This window comes from Leguminivora glycinivorella, chromosome 3 (assembly GCF_023078275.1).
Source record: "Leguminivora glycinivorella isolate SPB_JAAS2020 chromosome 3, LegGlyc_1.1, whole genome shotgun sequence".
Taxonomy (NCBI): Eukaryota; Metazoa; Arthropoda; class Insecta; order Lepidoptera; family Tortricidae; genus Leguminivora; species Leguminivora glycinivorella.
The window spans coordinates 14,884,642-14,905,737 of NC_062973.1; the positions used below are offsets into that span (position 1 = coordinate 14,884,642).

The 21,096-nt window shown below is 40.6% G+C and overlaps 3 protein-coding genes across 14 annotated transcripts in view; 2 read left to right on the forward strand and 1 right to left on the reverse strand.

Moving 5' to 3' along the window:
- Nucleotides 1-1,738: 1,738 nt before the first annotated feature.
- Nucleotides 1,739-4,334, forward strand: LOC125224986. The gene is made up of 2 exons (XM_048128503.1): nucleotides 1,739-1,967; nucleotides 2,088-4,334. Exon 2 carries the CDS (start codon nucleotides 2,161-2,163, stop codon nucleotides 3,412-3,414), a length of 1,254 nt encoding a protein of 417 aa, XP_047984460.1. The 5' UTR covers nucleotides 1,739-1,967; nucleotides 2,088-2,160; the 3' UTR covers nucleotides 3,415-4,334.
- A 1,508-nt stretch (nucleotides 4,335-5,842) lies between these two features.
- LOC125224745 lies at nucleotides 5,843-8,316 on the forward strand. The gene is made up of 2 exons (XM_048128187.1): nucleotides 5,843-5,973; nucleotides 6,029-8,316. The coding sequence occupies exons 1-2, from the start codon at nucleotides 5,962-5,964 to the stop codon at nucleotides 7,532-7,534; spliced, it is 1,518 nt and encodes a 505-aa protein (XP_047984144.1). The 5' UTR covers nucleotides 5,843-5,961; the 3' UTR covers nucleotides 7,535-8,316.
- Nucleotides 8,317-9,212: 896 nt separating this feature from the next.
- LOC125224908 overlaps nucleotides 9,213-21,096 on the reverse strand; it is a 151,469-nt gene continuing 139,585 nt past the window's right edge. For 6 of the 12 annotated variants that reach the window (XM_048128416.1, XM_048128419.1, XM_048128418.1 and 3 more), the window contains 5 exons: nucleotides 16,911-16,937; nucleotides 14,860-14,991; nucleotides 14,110-14,229; nucleotides 13,005-13,060; nucleotides 9,213-11,253 (listed from right to left, as the gene is read on the reverse strand). In XM_048128416.1, coding sequence (XP_047984373.1) covers nucleotides 10,641-11,253; nucleotides 13,005-13,060; nucleotides 14,110-14,229; nucleotides 14,860-14,991; nucleotides 16,911-16,937 — 948 coding nt within the window. In that variant the 3' untranslated portion in view covers nucleotides 9,213-10,640. The other 6 variants (XM_048128424.1, XM_048128423.1, XM_048128425.1 and 3 more) reach the window with 6 other exon arrangements.

Genomic DNA, 21,096 nt, shown 5'->3' on the forward strand with positions numbered 1-21,096 from the left:
GATTCAAAGTAATTAGGTACCAAGTACATGACCGAACAACGGATTGTCTGCAGGGCAAAGTACCTAGCGATAGCGTGGAAAACTTCAATATAAAGATATCGTAGTGTATAGTGGTAAATATCTAAATAATAAGCATGTGTATTATATTATGTAATCGTGCCGTTCTTGAGAATGAGTCATTTACTTAATATAGGTAAACAAGATTAATCATAAATAAAACTGGAAACGGGATACAATCGCGCATACGTTTTAAAATTAACCTCCGACTTTCGATGCGCGATTAAGTCCTGTTATCAGTTTTAATTATGTGTTAGAAACGTGAATCGACACGAGTTACGAATTTCCTTTTCGCACTTGTATCGTACGACGTTTTTCAGTACAGATTGTCGCGGAGATCGCGAAGTCTGTTATTGTGGTATGTATCCAAACCGTCACTCTTAGCGTATTCTTCACTGGTAACACTGGCGATGGAGGTGAGCAAGTGTCAGAGGTGACCGCGAGGAGAAAAGAGCGGAAACGAGTTGAGACACGTGGAGAGATGTGCTCTGAGTACTGGTACGTAATTCGCCGTGTGGCACGTGTACGACGCTCTTGGTAAGTGAGACATTGCTATATTTGATATACTCATGGATATTGCAGTGACCATGAGTTAACGGCTACCTTGAGATAGAGCTGAGTTGTTGAGTTGAGTGATATTCGGTGTGTAGCTCGAGTTTGAATGCAACATGTGAGGTGGCTGGTATGCTATCGGTTTGAGTTACTGGAGGTTACTTTATGGAGGCTGATGGATGAGCTGTAGGGGTTGTTGTGGAGGCTCGTCGGGGACCACATGGTTCCCACCTCAGTACTCATCGCAAGTTCTTGAGCATGAGATAAGAGTGCTGAGTTGCGGGATGCACGATGAGTTCTCCTTTGGAGATTCAGTTGTGCCGTGCATCCACCGATAAGAGCCACGGGACTTGGGGCCCTTCTAATTTTCCCTGAGAGAGTTTAGAGGTTGCATTCATAACAAGAGATGAGATCGAGTTAGATTTGAGATGGAATTGTACGCCCATCGAGTGTTGATTCATGGTCGGTGCAATGGCTATGTTGTACTGTGTTATATGTATAGACCCATGTAGCCAGATTGCTGTTACATCCCTTCTAGAGTAAAATCTTCGCTACATTTTTGGTGGAGATGCTTAAAACCGAACTTAAAGCAGTCTGTCGGTTGCGGTTGACGTCTTTGGAGAGATAAAAGAATTAAGTATGAACTTAATATTGAGAATTTTCTGTTCAACTCAATTTTTTTTTGGTTTGGGTATGCCCATAGTGGTGTATACACATGGGGTAGTTATGACCATTGTGGTGGGTATAGACAGGTAGTAATATTACCTACCCAACCATGAAGAGAATGTACACGTCTCGAGCTCCGTACTTAATATTGCACGGAGGACCGGCCGACAGATGAGTTTTATTTGTTCTATAAGTCTAAATTTTATTTACGCAGAAATTGTAATGAGCGGTATTTACGTGTTTTTTTTAAACATTGGCAACACTGCTCTGTCCACGTTCGGAAATACACAACTCATCACGTTCGGAATTTATTATATAAATCTGTCATTCTGTGCACCTTACTTCGTTTGTTTTATTACAAATTAATTTAGGTGTAAGGATAATAATAAATATTAAAACATTTACTTGTTTTATTTCCCTCACGGCTATATTTACGATGCGGTATATTTGTTGTGTCTGGAACGAATCGGTAGCGGACACGACAGATTGATAGGTCAGGTCGTGTAAAGGAGGCTTAAGAAATAGAGTGAAGTTTAGTCTATGGCTTAAGTTTTGTAAACTTACCCGGTTTTCTGTTCGTTTTCGCGTGCTGTGATAAAAGTTTGTTTCTAGAAGTAAAAATTAAATAAAACTGTGCAATTACTTAATTTAGGAGTGCTAAAGTGTGTGAGCAGATTGCTAAATAACTCGCTGTAAGTAATAAATTTAAGACGCCTTCACTATTAAGTAAATATAGTAATTAACATCTTCTTGTAAAACTAGCAAACTTCTATGGTTTAAAGTGGACTCAAAATCAATGCATTTCATTGCAGATTAGCATCAAATAGGACACACATAAGATTAATAAGTAAATGAAGAGTATCAGTAGCTTGCATTGCGTACAAAATGGACCTTTTAGTTTCAACATTAGAATTGCGCTTAGAGAGGCTAACAGAAGCTTTAACGGGAGCCGCCGAGGCTCTTCATAGTATGGAGACCGGCGTAGAAAGGGACAGGATAGTTGCCGTCAAAATTAATGTTAATAATAGATTATCGTCGTTCACAACAGACCTCAACAGATATTTGTCTGGTGATAGCGCCAATGTAAGAGAAGATCTTTGGAAACAGTGTCGCGACGTGCAGATTAAAGCGGAGGACGTGCTAACGGAATTGGAAATTGCCATGAAACTCTACTGCCACGAAGGAGATAACAATAATAGGACACGTCTACCTAAATTAGAACTCGGCAAATATAATGGTGATGTCCTAAAGTGGAATACATTCTGGGACAAGTTTGCAGCCAATGTCGACAATAAGGATATTGCCAATGTGGAGAAGCTCTCATACCTGCTAGCATCTTTGGAGGGACCAGCCCTTCAAGCAGTTGAGGGTTTGGAGACTACAAACTTAAATTATCCAATTGCGGTCGATATCCTCAGTAGCCGTTTCGGTAAGCCTTCAAAGGTCATTGACGCTCACAACGAGGCTTTGCAAAAACTTACGGTAGCAAAGGATTTACCTGAAGATTGTAGATGCACTCTGAACGCCATAGAGAAGCACCTGAGGGTATTGGAGGCTCTAGGGGAGAAAGTTGATGCTAGTCACCTTAGAGTTATTATACTTAATAAATTTCCATCTAAAGTAGTATATCAAGTGCGACTGATGGCGATTGATGATTCATTTTCTGCAATCCGAAAAGCTTTAGATGCTGTAATAACAGCAATGGAAAGTTCGAAGAGTTTGGTCGTTTTAAATCCAGAGAGTTCTGTTATTCCTGTGAAGTCCAGCATGATGGAGCTTCAACATGATGCTTCAACAGCGACGTTGCAAATTGCTACGAGAAAACGAAGATGGCAACAAAAGAGGGAAGCTGTCTCAAATCAAAATAGGAAACGCATGAAGAAAACATGTATATTTTGTAACGGGGAGCACTATAGTGAAGATTGCACCAAATTCAACACCTATAAGGAAAGGATCGGGAAACTGCAAGACAGGTGCTACGTTTGCTTTCAAATAGGGCACCGTGCCTCCAGATGTACCAGGAGGAGGAAGTGTGTGCATTGCTCAAAGATGCACAATAGAGCATTGTGTCGACAAAAGGTGCAGCGGGACAGCTGTAACCCAAGTAAGGACAGCGGAGGGGAGAAGTCTACACATTAGACTTTTACTTGATTCGGGAAGCCAACGTACCTACATCACAAACAAAATAGCTAAATTACTACATATCAAACCTGACGGAGAAGATTGTCTAATGATTTATACATTTGGATCAGAGAAGCCTAGAGAAATGCTTTGCCCATATGCAACCATTACTATAGTAAGTAAACGTAATGTTGAAAGAATGATTAGAGTGAATATAGTCCCATACATCACTACAAAGGTACCAATGGCTATGATAGAGTCACCGATGATAGACATCTTGGCTGACGATACTTCTACTGGTGAAGGCATTGATTTATTGATTGGAAATGACTTATACTTTTCATTCATCAGAAAGAGTGTTGACTTGGGGAATAACACCTTTCTAGTAGATTCTGATTTTGGCTGGTTTCTCGCAGGAAGTGCTACCAACAACACGGAAGGGGACATTCTATCTGTGGCTACGTATTGCCAGTGCCATGATATTAATCAAGACCATTTTACAGAACCAGATCTTCCCCTGCGTACCATAGACGTCAAATTCTTATGGTCACTTGAGAGCATCGGGATATGTGATTCTCCAAAAACTACATGTGAGGAAGAAGCTGTTCAGCACTTCAACAAGACTGTCAAATACAGTGAAGGAAGGTACCAGGTCAAGTGGCCATGGATAGAGTATCCACCAAAATTGCCTACCAATTTCGGACTTGCCTTTGGTAGATTAAAGGGTGTATTGCGAAGATCAAATAAAGAAGATAAAACAGAATATGAGAAAATCTTAAAGGAACAGTTGGAAGCTAACATAATAGAAATTGTGGATCCTTCCACTCAAGTCGACCATCCTGTTCACTATCTACCTTTTCATATGGTTCAACAGAAAGGAAAAAGGGGCAGACTGGTCTATGATGCTTCAGCTAAGTTAAAAAACGAGAAAAGCTTGAATGAGTGCCTGTACAGGGGCCCAAACATGCTGGAAGATTTGACAGGATTGCTGCTGAAATTTAGGATTGGGAAGATTGCTGTCACTGCAGAGGTTGAAAAAGCATTTCTTCAAGTTGGTCTACAGAAAGAGGACAGAGACGTGACCAGGTTTCTCTGGGTCAAAGATTTGGACAAAGAACTGGCTGAAGACAACATCGTTCAATACAGATTCTGCAGAGTCCCTTTCGGGGTAATATCAAGCCCTTTCCTCTTAGCAGCAACAATTCGATACCACATTTCAAGGACTAACAAGAGTCTGCTTCCAGTGATAGCGGATAAATGTTATGTAGACAATTTGGTGACTTCGGTTCAGTCAAGAGAAGAGGCTCTCAAATTGTATGCTCAAACTAGGAACTCATTCAATGAATTAGGAATGAACATACGAGATTGGATGTCGAACGACAAAGAGTTCATGGACAAGATTCCCAAGCAAGAGAGAGCTAAACCAGAGAGTGAAATGAAGATCCTCGGTTTGGTATGGAATTTGAAAAATGACACTTTACGTCTCAATCTGAATAACGATACCTTTGAAAGTGAGACTGTAGACAAGGGCATTACAAAGAAAGGAGTCTTGAGAATGCTAGCGCGTCTGTATGACCCATGTGGATTCGTATCCCCACTCGTGCTACCGGGAAAACTCTTGTTCCAGGAGATCTGTACTAGGAAGTTCAAATGGGATGAGATTCTGCCTGAAGACTTGTTGACATCATGGAGGAACATAATTAAAGATTTAAAAGCTGTTAACGAAGTAGAACTGCCCCGACATGTTACAAGTGGAGTAAAGCCGGGTTGTACTAAGTACGAACTACATTGCTTCACTGACGCGTCAATGAATGCATATGCAGCAGTCGTCTACTTGCGTGTCATAACTGAAGAGCATGTATCAACTTCGTTTCTTATGTCTAAGTGCAGAATAACCCCGGCAGAAGACAAGAGCGATCTCAAAATTCCTAGACTTGAATTGCTAGGGTGTCTGATAGGAAGTAGACTTCTGAAGTATGTCAAAAGCCACCTAGACCTAAATATATGCAAGATATATTTGTGGACGGATAGTCAAGTTGTCCTAGCTTGGATCGAATCAAGTAGGCTGCTTCCACCATTTGTATTGAGACGAGTCAATGAGATCAAGCAAATTAAGGATATGTTAGGAGTAGAGCAGCGCTATGTTAACTCAAAACAAAACCCTGCAGATATAGCTACTAGGCCAGAACTGTGGCATCAAAAACGGGATCTATGGCTCCATGGTCCAGATTTTCTTCTACAAGACCAAAACAATTGGCCAAAGCAGCAGAAGAACGAAGAATTGTGCTTGGTTGGGAGGGCTCTGGACATGGTGGACGGTCCAGAGATGACAATGAGAGGATATGAAGACCAAGATGATGAACTTGACTTTCCTGAATTGGAAGAAAATTCTGCACCCACTACACTTCATGAAAGTTTGGATTCTTTGCAAGATCTCTCAGAAAAAGAGTCAGTGTCCGAAATAAAGAAGTTGCAAGGAAAATACTTTTCAGAAGAAGTTTCAGGAAAGGTCACTAGTTTGTCACGAAACTTAGGTCTCTTTAGAGATGAAGATGGGATCTTGAGATGCAAAGGAAGGTTCGCAAATGCAAATTTATCATATGATAAGAGATATCCCATTTTGATTCCGAAGAAATCACCCTTCACAACCGAGATAATACTGAAGACGCATAGAGATAACTACCATGTTGGTGTACCGCACACGCTAAGCATATTACGCGAGAAGTATTGGATCCCTCATGGGCGAGCCCAAGTACAGAAAACCCTAAAGATGTGTTCACAGTGTGAGAAATATGCCGGAGGTCCTTACAAACTGCCACCACCACCTGCACTACCCAGTGAAAGGGTTAACTATAGTTCTCCATTTACCTTCACTGGATTAGACTACCTCGGACCGGTTTTAGTGGAGACAAATACTGGCAGAGAAAAACGATGGATTTGTCTTATGACATGCCTAGCAGTTCGTGCTGTACATTTGGAGTTGGTCAAGGCTTTGACAGCTGAGGAGTGTTTGCTAGCGATACGGCGTTTCGTAGCTGCCAGAGGACCACCTAAAGTATTGATATCTGACAATGCACTACAGTTCAAGCTGACGAGTGAAGTACTGATCAAGTCATACTGCCAGGAGAAACATATCAAGTGGAAATTCATTACGCAGCTTGCACCCTGGCAAGGCGGTTTCTATGAACGTTTAGTTGGACTGGTAAAACACTGCTTGAAGCGCACACTTGATAAGCATTTATTAACTGATGGTCAAATGCAGACAGTAGTGAAGGAGATTGAGGCTGTTTTGAACACTAGACCTTTGACTGCAGTGGGTTCTGACCCAGAGGCAGTACTGCGGCCAGCAGATTTTCTATCCCTAGGTGAGTGCCTAGAGATAAACTCAGAACTTTGCGAAGGAACCTCACAAGGCACCAATACAAAAGTCGACTTGGTCGAAGGCTGGAAGAGAGGTCAGAGGATACTTAACGAATATAAAGAGATGTTCACCAACCAATACCTACCAAGTCTGCGGGATAGATTCAGCCACTCTCATAAACAACCGCGAGTGATATCAAAGAAGTCTCCAGAAGTTGGTGACATCGTCCAGATCAAGAATGACTCCAAAAATAGGATCAATTGGAAGGTTGGCAGAATTTCAAACTTGATCCGAAGCCGTGACGGTGAATGCCGAGCAGCCAAAGTTGTAGTTGGGAATACAGAATTCACGAGATCCATAGCACACCTGTATCCGTTAGAGTCTGACACGTACGGCCCAACAGATTATGCACGTTTACCAACACAAGACACTGAGATGGCAGAGATACCAGCTGAGCCCATGGAGATAGTTGAAATTAGAGAACCCCCGAAAGTACCTGATACGATGGTATCTCCTGAGCCCGAGATGGAGATTGATGAGTTAACAATCCCTACTGAATCGACAATCGAGAGAGAAGTTGTGTTAGATTCTGAAACTAGTCCTAAGCAAACTGAGCAAGCTTCTGATAATGATATACCCGACGAGACAGAACTGAAAGAGACAAGTGTTATGGAAGACCAGCCACAGGAAGTGACTAGAGCAAGGCGGAACGCTGCCATTTGGGCTAGAGAACGAATAGCCGAATGGACGCGCCAGTTGATGACGCTACTTATGTGATCTTCTCGCCTTCGGGAGTGTCGCGGAGATCGCGAAGTCTGTTATTGTGGTATGTATCCAAACCGTCACTCTTAGCGTATTCTTCACTGGTAACACTGGCGATGGAGGTGAGCAAGTGTCAGAGGTGACCGCGAGGAGAAAAGAGCGGAAACGAGTTGAGACACGTGGAGAGATGTGCTCTGAGTACTGGTACGTAATTCGCCGTGTGGCACGTGTACGACGCTCTTGGTAAGTGAGACATTGCTATATTTGATATACTCATGGATATTGCAGTGACCATGAGTTAACGGCTACCTTGAGATAGAGCTGAGTTGTTGAGTTGAGTGATATTCGGTGTGTAGCTCGAGTTTGAATGCAACATGTGAGGTGGCTGGTATGCTATCGGTTTGAGTTACTGGAGGTTACTTTATGGAGGCTGATGGATGAGCTGTAGGGGTTGTTGTGGAGGCTCGTCGGGGACCACATGGTTCCCACCTCAGTACTCATCGCAAGTTCTTGAGCATGAGATAAGAGTGCTGAGTTGCGGGATGCACGATGAGTTCTCCTTTGGAGATTCAGTTGTGCCGTGCATCCACCGATAAGAGCCACGGGACTTGGGGCCCTTCTAATTTTCCCTGAGAGAGTTTAGAGGTTGCATTCATAACAAGAGATGAGATCGAGTTAGATTTGAGATGGAATTGTACGCCCATCGAGTGTTGATTCATGGTCGGTGCAATGGCTATGTTGTACTGTGTTATATGTATAGACCCATGTAGCCAGATTGCTGTTACATCCCTTCTAGAGTAAAATCTTCGCTACACAGATGGCCATCTGAAGTTTTGACCTGACATATAATGAACCACTTCTCGCACTAGTGCGTAAAAAAAGACACCATCTGTACTGAAAAAAATATTTTTATTTCAACCCCTTATTTGCCAAGAGTGGCACTGAAGCTTTAGTAGTTTCATGTGTTCTGCCTACCCCTTTATGGGATACAGGCGTGATTGTATGTATGTATGTATGTATTTTTATTATTTGGAAAAAAAGTGGCACCATTGTAGTATGGTTTCTTACATAAATTGATATTGAATGCCACCACAGAACTTAATTTAGATAGAAGAAACAAATTCATATATTTGTATAGGGGCCGAGCGTGTCAAATTTTGTACTGAAGTTGATTCTTGCCTGTAATTTTAAATATGTCTCAGGCTCATGATTGTTCATAATTTTTGTGTTGTTGCAATTTAATATCACGTAACGAGGCATTTTTTATGTTTTGGTTGACTTCAACTTACAAAAATTGACGCCCGAAAGCTGCAAGCTGCGAGTAAAGACGGACAACTCAGTGGATTTCACTGAGTTCATTTGACACGGTAAGTAGATACGTTTGCTTGATCTATGGTATATATGACATCTGTGAATGCCACTTTTTGATTTCTAGTTAACCTTTTTTGGCAGGCTGCACCATTTTTTACGTATAAGTAATTGTCACATTTTTGACGTAATATGGCAACAATTGTGTATGGAAATAATTTAGTTCCATTTTATCCCCTTAATAAATGTCGCACTGTATACCGGGTGTCCTAGCTGATTATAGCTAATGAAATGACCTACGAGTATCACCCCTTTTCGTTTTGGCGTTGGTTTTAGGAACATCCTGTATGCACTTTAAGCTGAGGTATAGAAATAAAAACCAATACAAAATTAAAACTATTTATTGAAACAATTTCAAAATAATATTTTGTTTTACTAAAGCTAGTGGGCTTAAGACTCACGTAACTAACGTAGGAAAGCACTGAGAACGAATAAGATAAGTAGCCATAAGTACGTTGAGTAACGTGAAGATGTTTTACACTTTAATTATACTAGGTATCAATATAGGATATTTATAATTAGGCTTCGTGGAAGATTAATATAACTTTACTATGTATGGCTAATTACATTAAATTACGTTAACACTGATCATACAAAATGCTTTAAAATGACTTCCGGATTACAAAAATGCCTGGACTCATTATTATAAAGATACAAATTTATACTGCACGGATAAAAACTGGCAACTTCGGTTTAGGCAAATTAATGAGATCTGTCGCCCGAGATACCAGAGATTACGTTCTATCTAAATAGGTAATTATTTGTAGCTTCATAATATTGAGACATAGAGAAGACACGTTTGTACCTATATGATACCTACTGACGCTACTAAATAACTCTAAGGAGCAAATAAATTATGAAACTTTCAATAATAGTTACAATGGTTAACAGGAAGATATAACGTGGAAACGAATCAAGTTCTTACAGCCACTCTTATCACATATTACAGCTTTATATCTACTAGTTTGTCTACCATAGAAAATCTAAGATAACCATTTTATCGCCTGTATACAAATTTGTAAATTAACCCTACAAAGTTAGTTCCTGTTGCTCTTGCTAACTGTATGATACAGAGGTCAAATTTTAGCCTTAAAATTAGGATAATAAACAAAATGTGCTCTATGCAATTGAAAATTACGAAACGAAACATGGACTGTTTACATCTCACGTCAATACAGTTAGTTATACTTCGAATACATCGAGATACATAATTAAATCGAAATGATTACACCGTTATAATTTGGCATCCAACAAGTACGCGTTCATATAGTAGCTTATGATAGTTATGATTAGCCTCGCGAGTGGAATCAATAAATGCGAACAAGCGTTGTCCCAACACTCGTGACACGGACTGATGGCACAATTCCTCCACACACTCATAGCCAGCCACGAATTTGTACCTAAATATTTTAAGTATACGATTCAGGATGTATTTTAGTATCATGTAATATGAGGAACTTATGTAAAATGGTACCTATAATTACGTGCATAAAGCACTTTTGGCAAGTTAATGGGCCTATAATGTACATTTTGGTGCTGTCAAAATAAATCTACAATTTTTTAACGATATGCACCAGTGTATTGCACAAATATAGGCACACAAAAGGCCCGTTAATTACAGATGATTCAATACTAGTGGATGTGACATCACAATGAGAAATGTAGAATAAAATTAAAATACACTTTCATGTACAAACATTAAATTTGACGAGACTTGAATCCGAAACTGGCTCTTGAGGCGAACGGACGCGGTTCAAACGGCGCTCGCTTTGACAGTCTTAGCGGAAAGAAACCTGTGCTCGATAGACCTCCGGGGGATGCCACTGATCTTCTTCGGCGAATAACTACTGCAGTTGATGGACGACGGCAGGGACTTGTACCCGCCGTCGGAGCTGTAGTCCGTGTCGGTGGACTGTCCGTTTAAACTAGGACTGTGTCTGTTGCCGTTCACGCTCTCCTTGCTGCTGATCCGACCATTATACAGGTCTCCGTACGAGGTGTGGTGTTTGATCATGTTCTCTTCGATCACTGCGTTTTTAGCGAGCAATGGTTCCGCACTGGAGTACGCTTGGTTGTGGAAGTTCTCAATGGAACGAGATCTGGTGGAATACAGGCTCTTGCGGACCGTCTTCTCGCCCACGGAGGAGTCCCGCTTGACATACCGATTGGAGTCGCTGTTGGCCAAGGCCTGCAGGTACTTGGAGCCGACCCGACTGTTGGTCTTGAGCTGGACCGCGTCCGTCCGCCGCTCCTCGTCCTTGCGCGCACCACACTGGCACTTCACGGTCCCGTTGACTACAGGCCTCTTAGTCTTTTGTGCTTCACTGTACACCGGCAGCTTCCTCCCGCTAGCTTGCTCATTCCAACTGAAAAAAATAAATTTATATTAGTAGGTGTAACAGTTTGTTCACTTCACAGATGGTACATAGATAAATGAGAAAATATTTTTAGTGAAAGATAAAATAGGATTTTTACGCTTGCAATAGAACAGATCCTACAGATCTTTTATTTACTTTTACTAGTCGTAAGTACCCAACAGGTACTCCTTTTTGAAAAGGGAATTAAATCTGCATTTAGGTTCTACCAACTTCTATATATCAGATTGTGCCTTTGAATCTCACCTTTACGTTCTGCTGGGCAGCGTGTAACAGAGAGCGATTTCATAATCAAAGTAAATTACAAATTAGTTCAAAACAAGAAAAAAAACAGAACGACAAAACACACGACTACCTACAATACAAAAATAATGCATCGTTCCTACAACCACGCTTGTGAAAAATCAAGTGCCAAATCGTGCTGTTAAATCAACCGTTATGTAGCGTTCATACCCTTCGACTTCAACCCATCCAGCACAGGCTTGAAGACAATACTCTCATTACATACTGCATTAAAATAACTAGTAGTTACAGGCGATATATACATAGGCACAATATTACTTTGTTATGCGATCATCGAGTCTAACTCCCATGCATCACTTGATGTATCTATAGCAACAATCTTCAATATCCCTATCGGACATCCTGAAGATCTCGCCCGGCTGGTAGGCGAGATACAGCAAGCACAACACATTGACCGAACACAAGAGGCAAACAGCGAGAAAGCAGTCGAGCCACGCTACCTGCGTCGACGGACGAACGCCCCCCAAGTGGAAACTGCACCGGGGTCCAAAGACAACATTTGCCCAAAATCCAATTTGAATTAAAAGCAGCATGTGAGGAAATTAGAACATGATATTAAAGTCGATGTCCATACAGTAGTACCACTACCTAATGACCATGACATGGTATTTAACATTGAATTAGATAAGACGAATAAAGCTAAACTTGTAGTCTCTCTATAATTTGGTAGAATTGAAGAAGCCAATTACATATGTCCAAATAGTGGTAACACTATAATGATTAAGATAGTAAGATCTAGATGAATTATATGAGGTAGTATTTACAAAAATGAAATAGAGATCAGATGAAAATGCCTGCGAAATATGGAGTAACTGTGAGAGTGACCCTGCACATTGAAGTGGGTGCGAAGGTCATCTTCATGTTCATGTAGTCTCTCAATGCTAGAATCCATCTAGAGTTTCTGATGTCACAAGCAAAGTTATGAGTTCTTGTAACGGCGTTGTGTAATATAATGCTGCCATGTTCTTTACATAGTGAGAAATAATATGAAGGGATTATAGGCGGCGTATAAAGGACAGTGACAAATGAGTGCAGTGTGCGTAATATAGACTGCAACGAATGTATTGAAGTGACGATAAACCTAAAACAATAAATAAGAAAATATTTAAATATATACAACAATATGTTTATGTGAAAACAAAAACTGCTGCTTTTAAAACACATACTAGATAGAATGTTTAAATAGATAGTAATTAGTGGAGTGCCACAAGGTAGCATCATAGGCCCGTACTAGCTCTTTGTGTAAAAAGTGTGTTACAGATGTAGTACGAAAAGAGTTGCCTTCGTATTGTTACGGAAACGTACGAACGTGTCATGCTATTTCAGTCAGTCTCAGTACAAGATGTACTGACATTGACTGAACTAGAATGACAAATACGAACGTTTCCGAAGGAAACCCTTTTTGCACATCTGTAATAATAGAAATGAAGTTTAATTACCTCACTAAACCGGAATTTTCAGAACTCGTTAGCGCCGAGCTCATTGGCGGCCGCAACTGAAACGAAAACACGCGAATGTTAAACTTATAATTAATATGATGTGTGATGCTAGAAGATGTTGACGACCGGTCTGGCGCAGTCGGTAGTGACCCTGCCTGCTACGCCGCGGTCCCGGGTTCGAATCCCGGTAAGGGCATTTATTTGTGTGATGAGCACAGATATTTGTTCCTGAGTCATGGATGTTTTCTATGTATATAAGTATTTATATATTATATATATATCGTTGTCTGAGTACCTACAACACAAGCCTTATTGAGCTTACCGTGGGCCTCAGTCAATCTGTGTAAGAATGTCCTATAATATTTACTATTTACTTACTTACTTATATTTCAACGCTTTTTTTTCGAGTACCTGACACTTTATATGAATGACTTCATCGCGCTGAATAGTTTACGACTTAAGAAAAATAACAATTTATCATACATGCTTATATAAAATGTAGCGAAGTAGGTTTACCAGGAGAGTTATTAGTATACCAGGCTTATATTTTTATGCAGCTTGTACATTCGTTTGATTTTTGCCATTTTTAAAAAGAATAAGAGACGAGCTCTTAAAAATTTGTACGGAACTTATTTTCTGCTCGGGCTCCTTTTTGCTGTGTACTTAACACAGCAAAAGGGAGTGTACAAGTTTCTAATGGGTTGGCAACGCGCATGTGACACTTCTTGAGTTGCAGGCGTCCATAGGTTACGGTGACCGCTTTCCACCAGGCGGACCGTATGTTTGTTTGCCACCGACGTAGTATTAAAAAAAAAACAATATTTAATTCCCATAATATAAATATATATCAAGAGACGAACATTCCGTTTGAAAGCATACACACGCAAATAAGCAGATATAATCGGCTACACAAGTTTGTCATTCGCGCTATTTACTGTAACATTTTTTAAATTAGCCGTCGACGCAAAAACGCCGGGGTGCCCGGGGTATTGTAAGTTTGGCGTGTCTGTCTGTCTATCTGTTTGTCTATGTCGGATTTTTTGCAAAATTAAAATTTTGTGGTTAGGTTATTCTGGTGATGTAAATGGCTTGACAGACTACTCACCCGATCAGTCTGCGTGGCCACGTTGCAGGTGTCATCTGCGCGAGGCTCGTGCCCTTCTGACATTCGCAGCATCTGCGCTTGCAGCACGCGTACCAGTCGGTCGCGCTCTTCCAGTTGACTCTGGAAATGATAAGAGTTGAACAGCCGTTTATTTTAAAATAATTATTTGAATATGAGAAGACAATAAATGTAAGAATATAACGATGAATCATCATACAGAGAAGCAAGAATCGAAGTCTGCTATAGCATCTACGCGGCCAGTAGTAAGTTCAAGGTGATTGAATTGAGGGTGAGGTGAATTGTTTTGATTACAGTATTTCCCATGAGCTATAATGAACTGGATATCAGTCGATAATTCGATATCTTGAAGGTGTCACGGCTCGGTCTCCATCCATGTGGAGGTTCGTCGTCTTTTTGGGGACGACTTTGCAGCTGTAGTTTTCCAGCTCCTCGCTATCAATTGTAACCCAGGAACAAGGCACCCGTTTGAGAGGTGCCATGATTTCCTAAGAGATATAAGAATACAGACCGCAAGAGTTACAGAGTACCGATCTGCAGGTATGGGATCTGCCGTCGCATCTCGGCGCATGTGTCCGGGTGCAGCGGCGAGGAGGGGGGCCGGCGCCAGGGCTCCCCACACCCACGGCCAGCAATGGGTCGAGCGAGAGTTACAGAGTACAGACCTGCAGGTACAGGATCTGCCGTCGCATCTCAGCACAGGTAACGGGTTAATAGCTAAAGAGTACGGACCTGCAGGTACAGGATCTGCCGTCGCATCTCGGCGCAGGCGTCCGGGTGCAGCGGCGAGGCGGGGGGCCGGCGCCCGTTGACGCGCGCGGGGCTCTCCGCGCACGCGGCCAGCAACGGGTCGAGAGTTTCGCTCTGCAACGACATAGTACGAACATTAGTTGAGGAGTCGTCTTTTTAAGGCCGATAGTACACTATCATATATCTTATCATAGGTCTGTATGGCTGTCTTCTTCTCCAACGTGAAGAAAAAGGACGGCATGTTGTCTATGATGTTATGAACATATTTCTATAATAGTGTAATATCAGCCCCATTTTCCCCGTCACCAGTAGATAAGTGTAAGACGCTCGAGATTGTCGCGCGCTTGATGTGTTAGAAGAAGCGGAAAGATCGGGACAGAAGACGGGTATGGATGGAAAGTAATGAGACCCTAAACGTCTTGTAATAATGTAGGGAAATTAGCCTGCCTTTGAATACGTATTTCCTCATCTTTAACCCGCTTTAAGCGGCAACCCACACTTAGGCGACGCATGACTTAAGACGCGGAACGGACGTCAGCGCCACGCCGCCCGAGTGTAGTTTAAAAAACGTCTCCTCAGTACATTTTGTATAGGAAGGACGCGCAAGGGACGTGGCTTGGGGCGCGTTGCTTGAGGCGCGCGCCGCGTAGCCTGGAGGCGCGTCTTACGTCCTTCCTATACAAAATGTACTGAGGAGACGTTTTTTAAATTACATTCGGGTGGCGCGGCGCTGACGTCCGTTCCGCGTCTCAGGACATGCGGCGCCTGTGTGTGGATGGTGCCTTAGAAATACCTGTAAAGTGACACTAAAGGTCCGAGTGCTAAAGTTAGTATAGTAAGTAACATGAGCTATAAGATTGGAAAGAAGGAAATTATAAGCAAGGCATCTAAGTTACAGTATAGGTAGGTGAAAGTGCCGTAAAAGAAAGGAAGAAGCATTAACAGCGGTATTAAAGTCTGACAGAGAGATCATTAAAAACAAATATTATTGTAGGTTGGTTTTCAAACAAGAATCATTTTGAACATCTATAGACAGCCAGTGAATCTACACCGTATTTTTATTGAATTCCGTTAACTTCGGCATATAGTTAGGTCCATTATAGGAAACACAATGGCATTGTTAGTTTTCTTAAATTCGTATTTTTTTTTCTAAAAAAAAAAACATACATCTGCGATAGATGTCACTTTAATTGCTGTTGAGAAACGGGCTTTACAATTAACTCACACTAAATAAGTCACAAAACAGTGGCATGTCGTCAATGGCATATCGAACACACAAAGCCCGTTTCTTAACAGCAATTGATGAATATCTATCGCAGGTGTATGGTGTTTTTCAGAAAATAAGCTAAATGCTATTCTGCTTCCTACAATGGACCTAACTATATCGAGGGTTTACTGGTGAAACCAGTTGAGCAAGCTGGTTTTCGAAATTCGAACTATGTGTAACTTCCACAATGTTGTTATTTCAAAGAATTCAATAAATACACGGTGTATAGATCTGTAATGTGTAAGCATCTCATGACCTCGTTTATGACTAAATAATACAAGATAAAATACCCACTCATCTCTTTTTCATTCTTAAAGAACAGTTTCAATATCCATGAGTTATCTCATATAGCCAATATGATATAGGCATATTAATTTCATTTCTAGGTAAGTATGGTATTATTTATTAATGATCTCTTTGCTTAAACTTCGACTTTTAACAAATTCGACTTTTTAAATGACATATCATATCATGACAAGCAAATTGCCAAAATACTGAAAAATTTGCTTGTAAATTCTTATAGCTCGCTCGGCCACGGCATTGTCATGTTACGAGCTATCATGAAACAAAGTGGAATTGCGCTCCGTTAGGTTGAAGTCACTTCTAGCATCGAGCCAAAATCGCTCGTTCGTATGAATATGAAGACGCTCACGCATCGGAAAGCTGGAAGCTAAAGAGCGATTTCTCATACACAAACTTCGGTGCGATGCTCATAGATGTGACTTCACCCTTAAATATTATTGCAAATGGCGGAGGCGTTACTTACACTCATCGAATGATGCTCGTCCCCCGGCTGCGTGCGGCAAACAAGGCGATGCGAACAGACAAACATTACAACAAACACGCAAACAAAAATGTGCCAACTAGCTTTATAAGTACATTAGGACAATAGCAAAACATTGATGCCACCGGTGCGCCATAAAAATGTACAAAAAAAGCGCCACTCTCTACGTAACCGTTGCATTTTTGACGCAACTTTGTATGGAAACTGTTTAATTGCATTGTACCGTCACTGGCAATAACATCGCAACAAAATAGGCTGCATAAATATCTGACACGCTCTTATGGTTATAGAAATAACTTTGTGTCAGATAATTATGCGACGTTCTTTTTGTGCGATGTTATTACCGGTGACAGTATTTAATTTTAACATTTTATGTCGCACTGTTTAGCGATAAGTAAATGACAACGCGAAGCAACATCGCAACTGAGTGCGTTTTCACATTATCCGATCCGATATCGGATGTCGGACCGATATCCCATACATTACAGGCGCCATCTTGGATTTTTTTATTGAAATTCTTCCGACATCCGATATCGGATCGGATAATGTGAAAACGGCCTGATAAAGACATTTGTCACATAGGGATCGATTTTTGAACTTTGAACGCACGAATTCGCCGTTCGTAAGTCTGTGGAAAAAGGACGGCTAGTAATTTTAAAACTAGTGGCAATGACCACTCGTTTCCGATTCTGTTAGTAGAATTTAAATCGCTAGTAGTGGAGATATTATTGAACGAATTTCACGAAATAAAATGGCCGAGATTCAAAAATCGGCCCCATGGCTATAAAACGTTTCGAGTTGTCGTTTAATCGGTCAAATTGATACTGAGAATCATAGACGGACTGCAGGTTAGCTGAAAAAGCCATTTATTTGCGTACATATAAATATGCTGTGAAATATGCGCAGAACAGAGAATATACCATCAAATTTCCGCCGAAATATGCATACAGTTGTGTATTAGGTAGAGGTACTGACACTACAGGTTAAGGTTGATATCTTATACCTTTAGCAGGTCGCCTATGATCCTTCTATAGTCAATCAGTGCTTAGGTGTAAGGTATATCATCACTACTTTGGAAAAATCTCGTAACTATCTCACATAGATCTGTATAATATGCAGCTTATACATTATACTAATTCTATTTCTCTTTTTATTGGCAGAACACGATACTTGCAGTATTTTTTCAAAGTAGCATGCTTGATATAGAATTTGCTTGCAGTTTTTTTTAACACAGCAATGAGCAAAAAATATAAATGTATCAGCAATGTGTAAATCATTTATCAATAAGCCTTGCGATACAACGAGGAAATGCTGCCAGTGTCTACGGCATCACCATGCCTATTTAAGGAGGTTACTTAGTTTTTAATATTTTTAGTTTACTTAGGTATTTATTTTTAGATTAAGGTTTAGTTTATGATTAGTATTATTGTTTTAATTTTATCAATTACGTTCAATAGTACAGATATTACGTCGTATTTTTATATGTAGTTAGAGGTACATACAACATATGACTCTTAAAGCGTGCAAATTAAATAGACACCTTTTCTTAACACACGCGCCTGCCCTAATACGAACCCAACGTTCCATTACTTAAGGCAAATGAACTTGCCAACCTGTAAACCGATACCACTACATACAGTATCTATTGCAAAACACTGGTTTACTCCGAACATAGCAACTGCCTTTTATTTCTAACCTTCCCTGTAACTTTATACGTTTGTTTTCGACCAATTCATGCCCTTACAAATGGGAGTGACAACAGAGAACAAAAAAGTAGAAATTTGATAGCAAACCTCGTGGGGACCGTGATCTATCTGACACTATGCATTGTTTCATTTTAATTGCACATTAGCTGCAAGAACATCTAAGTAATAAAGATCTAAGAAACGCAGTTTCAATTAGGCATTGTGCTAAAAAGGCGGATTAGAGTCATTAGCTATCTGAAATTTCCCAAACACTACCTCCACGATGGAACAATGAGTTTAGATTCTGATCTATGGGACTTATAGAATAAATTGTTGAACCGCGCATGGGAAACGTTAGTTCAAAGGAGTCACCACACTTATCAACACAAATACAGTTAGACGCATTAGAGCTGATTACTCACCTTACTCACACTTTATATTATGGTATCATAGACATAGTTCACATTTGGCTGTATCATTCTTCGGTACACGATTACGTGACTTTCGAAAGATTTCAGTATGTTATTAGAGTTGTATAGGTGGATCAAGTAACACTAAGCCATTAGCATTTCAGAACGTAGTAGGTAAGTACAGTGAGCTGCAAAATTGCATGGAGAAATTACGAATGAATTCATTGACAAATTCGTCATGCACTTTGCAGCTCACTGTACGTCTTATACATATTATATATGTTTTGTATATGTAGATGACTGTGTTGTGTCGTGGATTCCAAAATGTAATTAAAGTATCTATCTGATCCATCTTTAATCATCAGCAATTTTTGACTGGCTATATGTAAGTAGGGACGCTGCAAAGTGTTCGAAACGTCGGGATGTATTGTAAATTCATTATACACGATATAATTCGCTTTTATAGTTTTGTTTCATGAGTAACTATCGTTTCAATATGAAAAGCGCGTCGTTGAATGTGGTAACGCCATAATGTTAACTCGCGGTCACACATGATTGGTCAGGAGGTACCGCAACGCGTGTTATTATAGAGTAACTAGGGGGAAATTACAAATGAACGCTACTTCCTACGTTTACGCCCTTACTTGCACACGTCAACATAATAATCATGCTTTCTCGTTATGCATACCAAACACGTAAATGTTACCTATATGTATTTACATCACTATCAGAATAGTACATCGCGTTTCTACATTCAGACATGTTTCTAATGGACATTTCTATCATATGTAGATAGATACTGTTACTGCGCTGGTGGCATAGCGGTAAGAGCGTGCGACTTTCGATCTGGAGGTCGCAGGTTCGAACCCCGGCTCGCACCAATGAGTTTTTCGGAACTTATGTGCGAAATGTCATTTTATATTTGCCAGTCGCTTTTCGTTGAAGGAAAACATCGTGAGAGAACCGGACTAATTCCAATACGGCCTAGTTATTACCCTTCGGGTATGAAGGTCAGATGGCAGTCGCTTTCGTAAAACTGGTGTCTACGTCAAATCTTGGGATCAGTTGTCAAAGCGGACCGTAGGTTTCCATGAGCCGTGGCAAATGCCGGGATAACGCATCAAGGAGGATGTAGATACTATAACTGCATTTTAATAGCTAGGTCCACACAGAGCGAGATAATTTCCGCGCGAGGCAAATAATGTGCTAATGTAGGTACCTACTCGTACCTATACCTACTCCCTCCTACCTATTCGGCCGAGCAATCTGCCTCGGCCTTGGCCCATCTACGATATCTACTTGCCTCGCTTCACTCTGTGTGGACCCGGTTAATAACCTACGTTGCAATGAAAATTGACGGATAACTTTAACGAGCTAGGAAATTGAGGAAACGGAAGCAATGATTTCAACTTTCCGACATCAAAAAAAGGTGGAGGTTGTCAATTTGTCTGTATATTTGGTAAACTTACAAGGTGAATAGTGTGCAGAAAGTCTACTTTTGTCATAGAGTTTATTTACATACATACATACAACATACAACGATACGACAGGTTGCCAGCCTCTCGCCTACGCCACAATATAACCCATATCCCACAGTCGCCTTCTACGACACCCACGGGAAGAAAGGGGGTGGTGAAATTCTTAACCCGTCACCACACGGGAGCAAGAGACGGGGGAAGAGTTTATTTGGAACGAAAAAAGTTATGGAAGGCATGGGTTCCTATACATTAAACATTGTACGATTCATATTTTTCTGCGCAGACTATGTTAATTAGAAGGTCCGCTTATGTTTGGATTGGGAGAAAGTACTTAAGGTTTCTCAAACAACTTATCACACATTATTATGTGGGTTGATCTTTACCTTGGACAAATAATAGTTGATTACAATTTTATTTGGAATTTTGTAGAGGTAAATATTAGACTCTCCTTTTTTTGCAATTCAGTAATTTTCCATAGGACCCGATCATTTTATGCCTAAAACATTTTTACTACAGTATGTAAAACGTTTAAAAGAACAAACTAGAACAAAATAGAAGTCACAGCTTTTTGTACCTACTGCAACCTAATGAAATG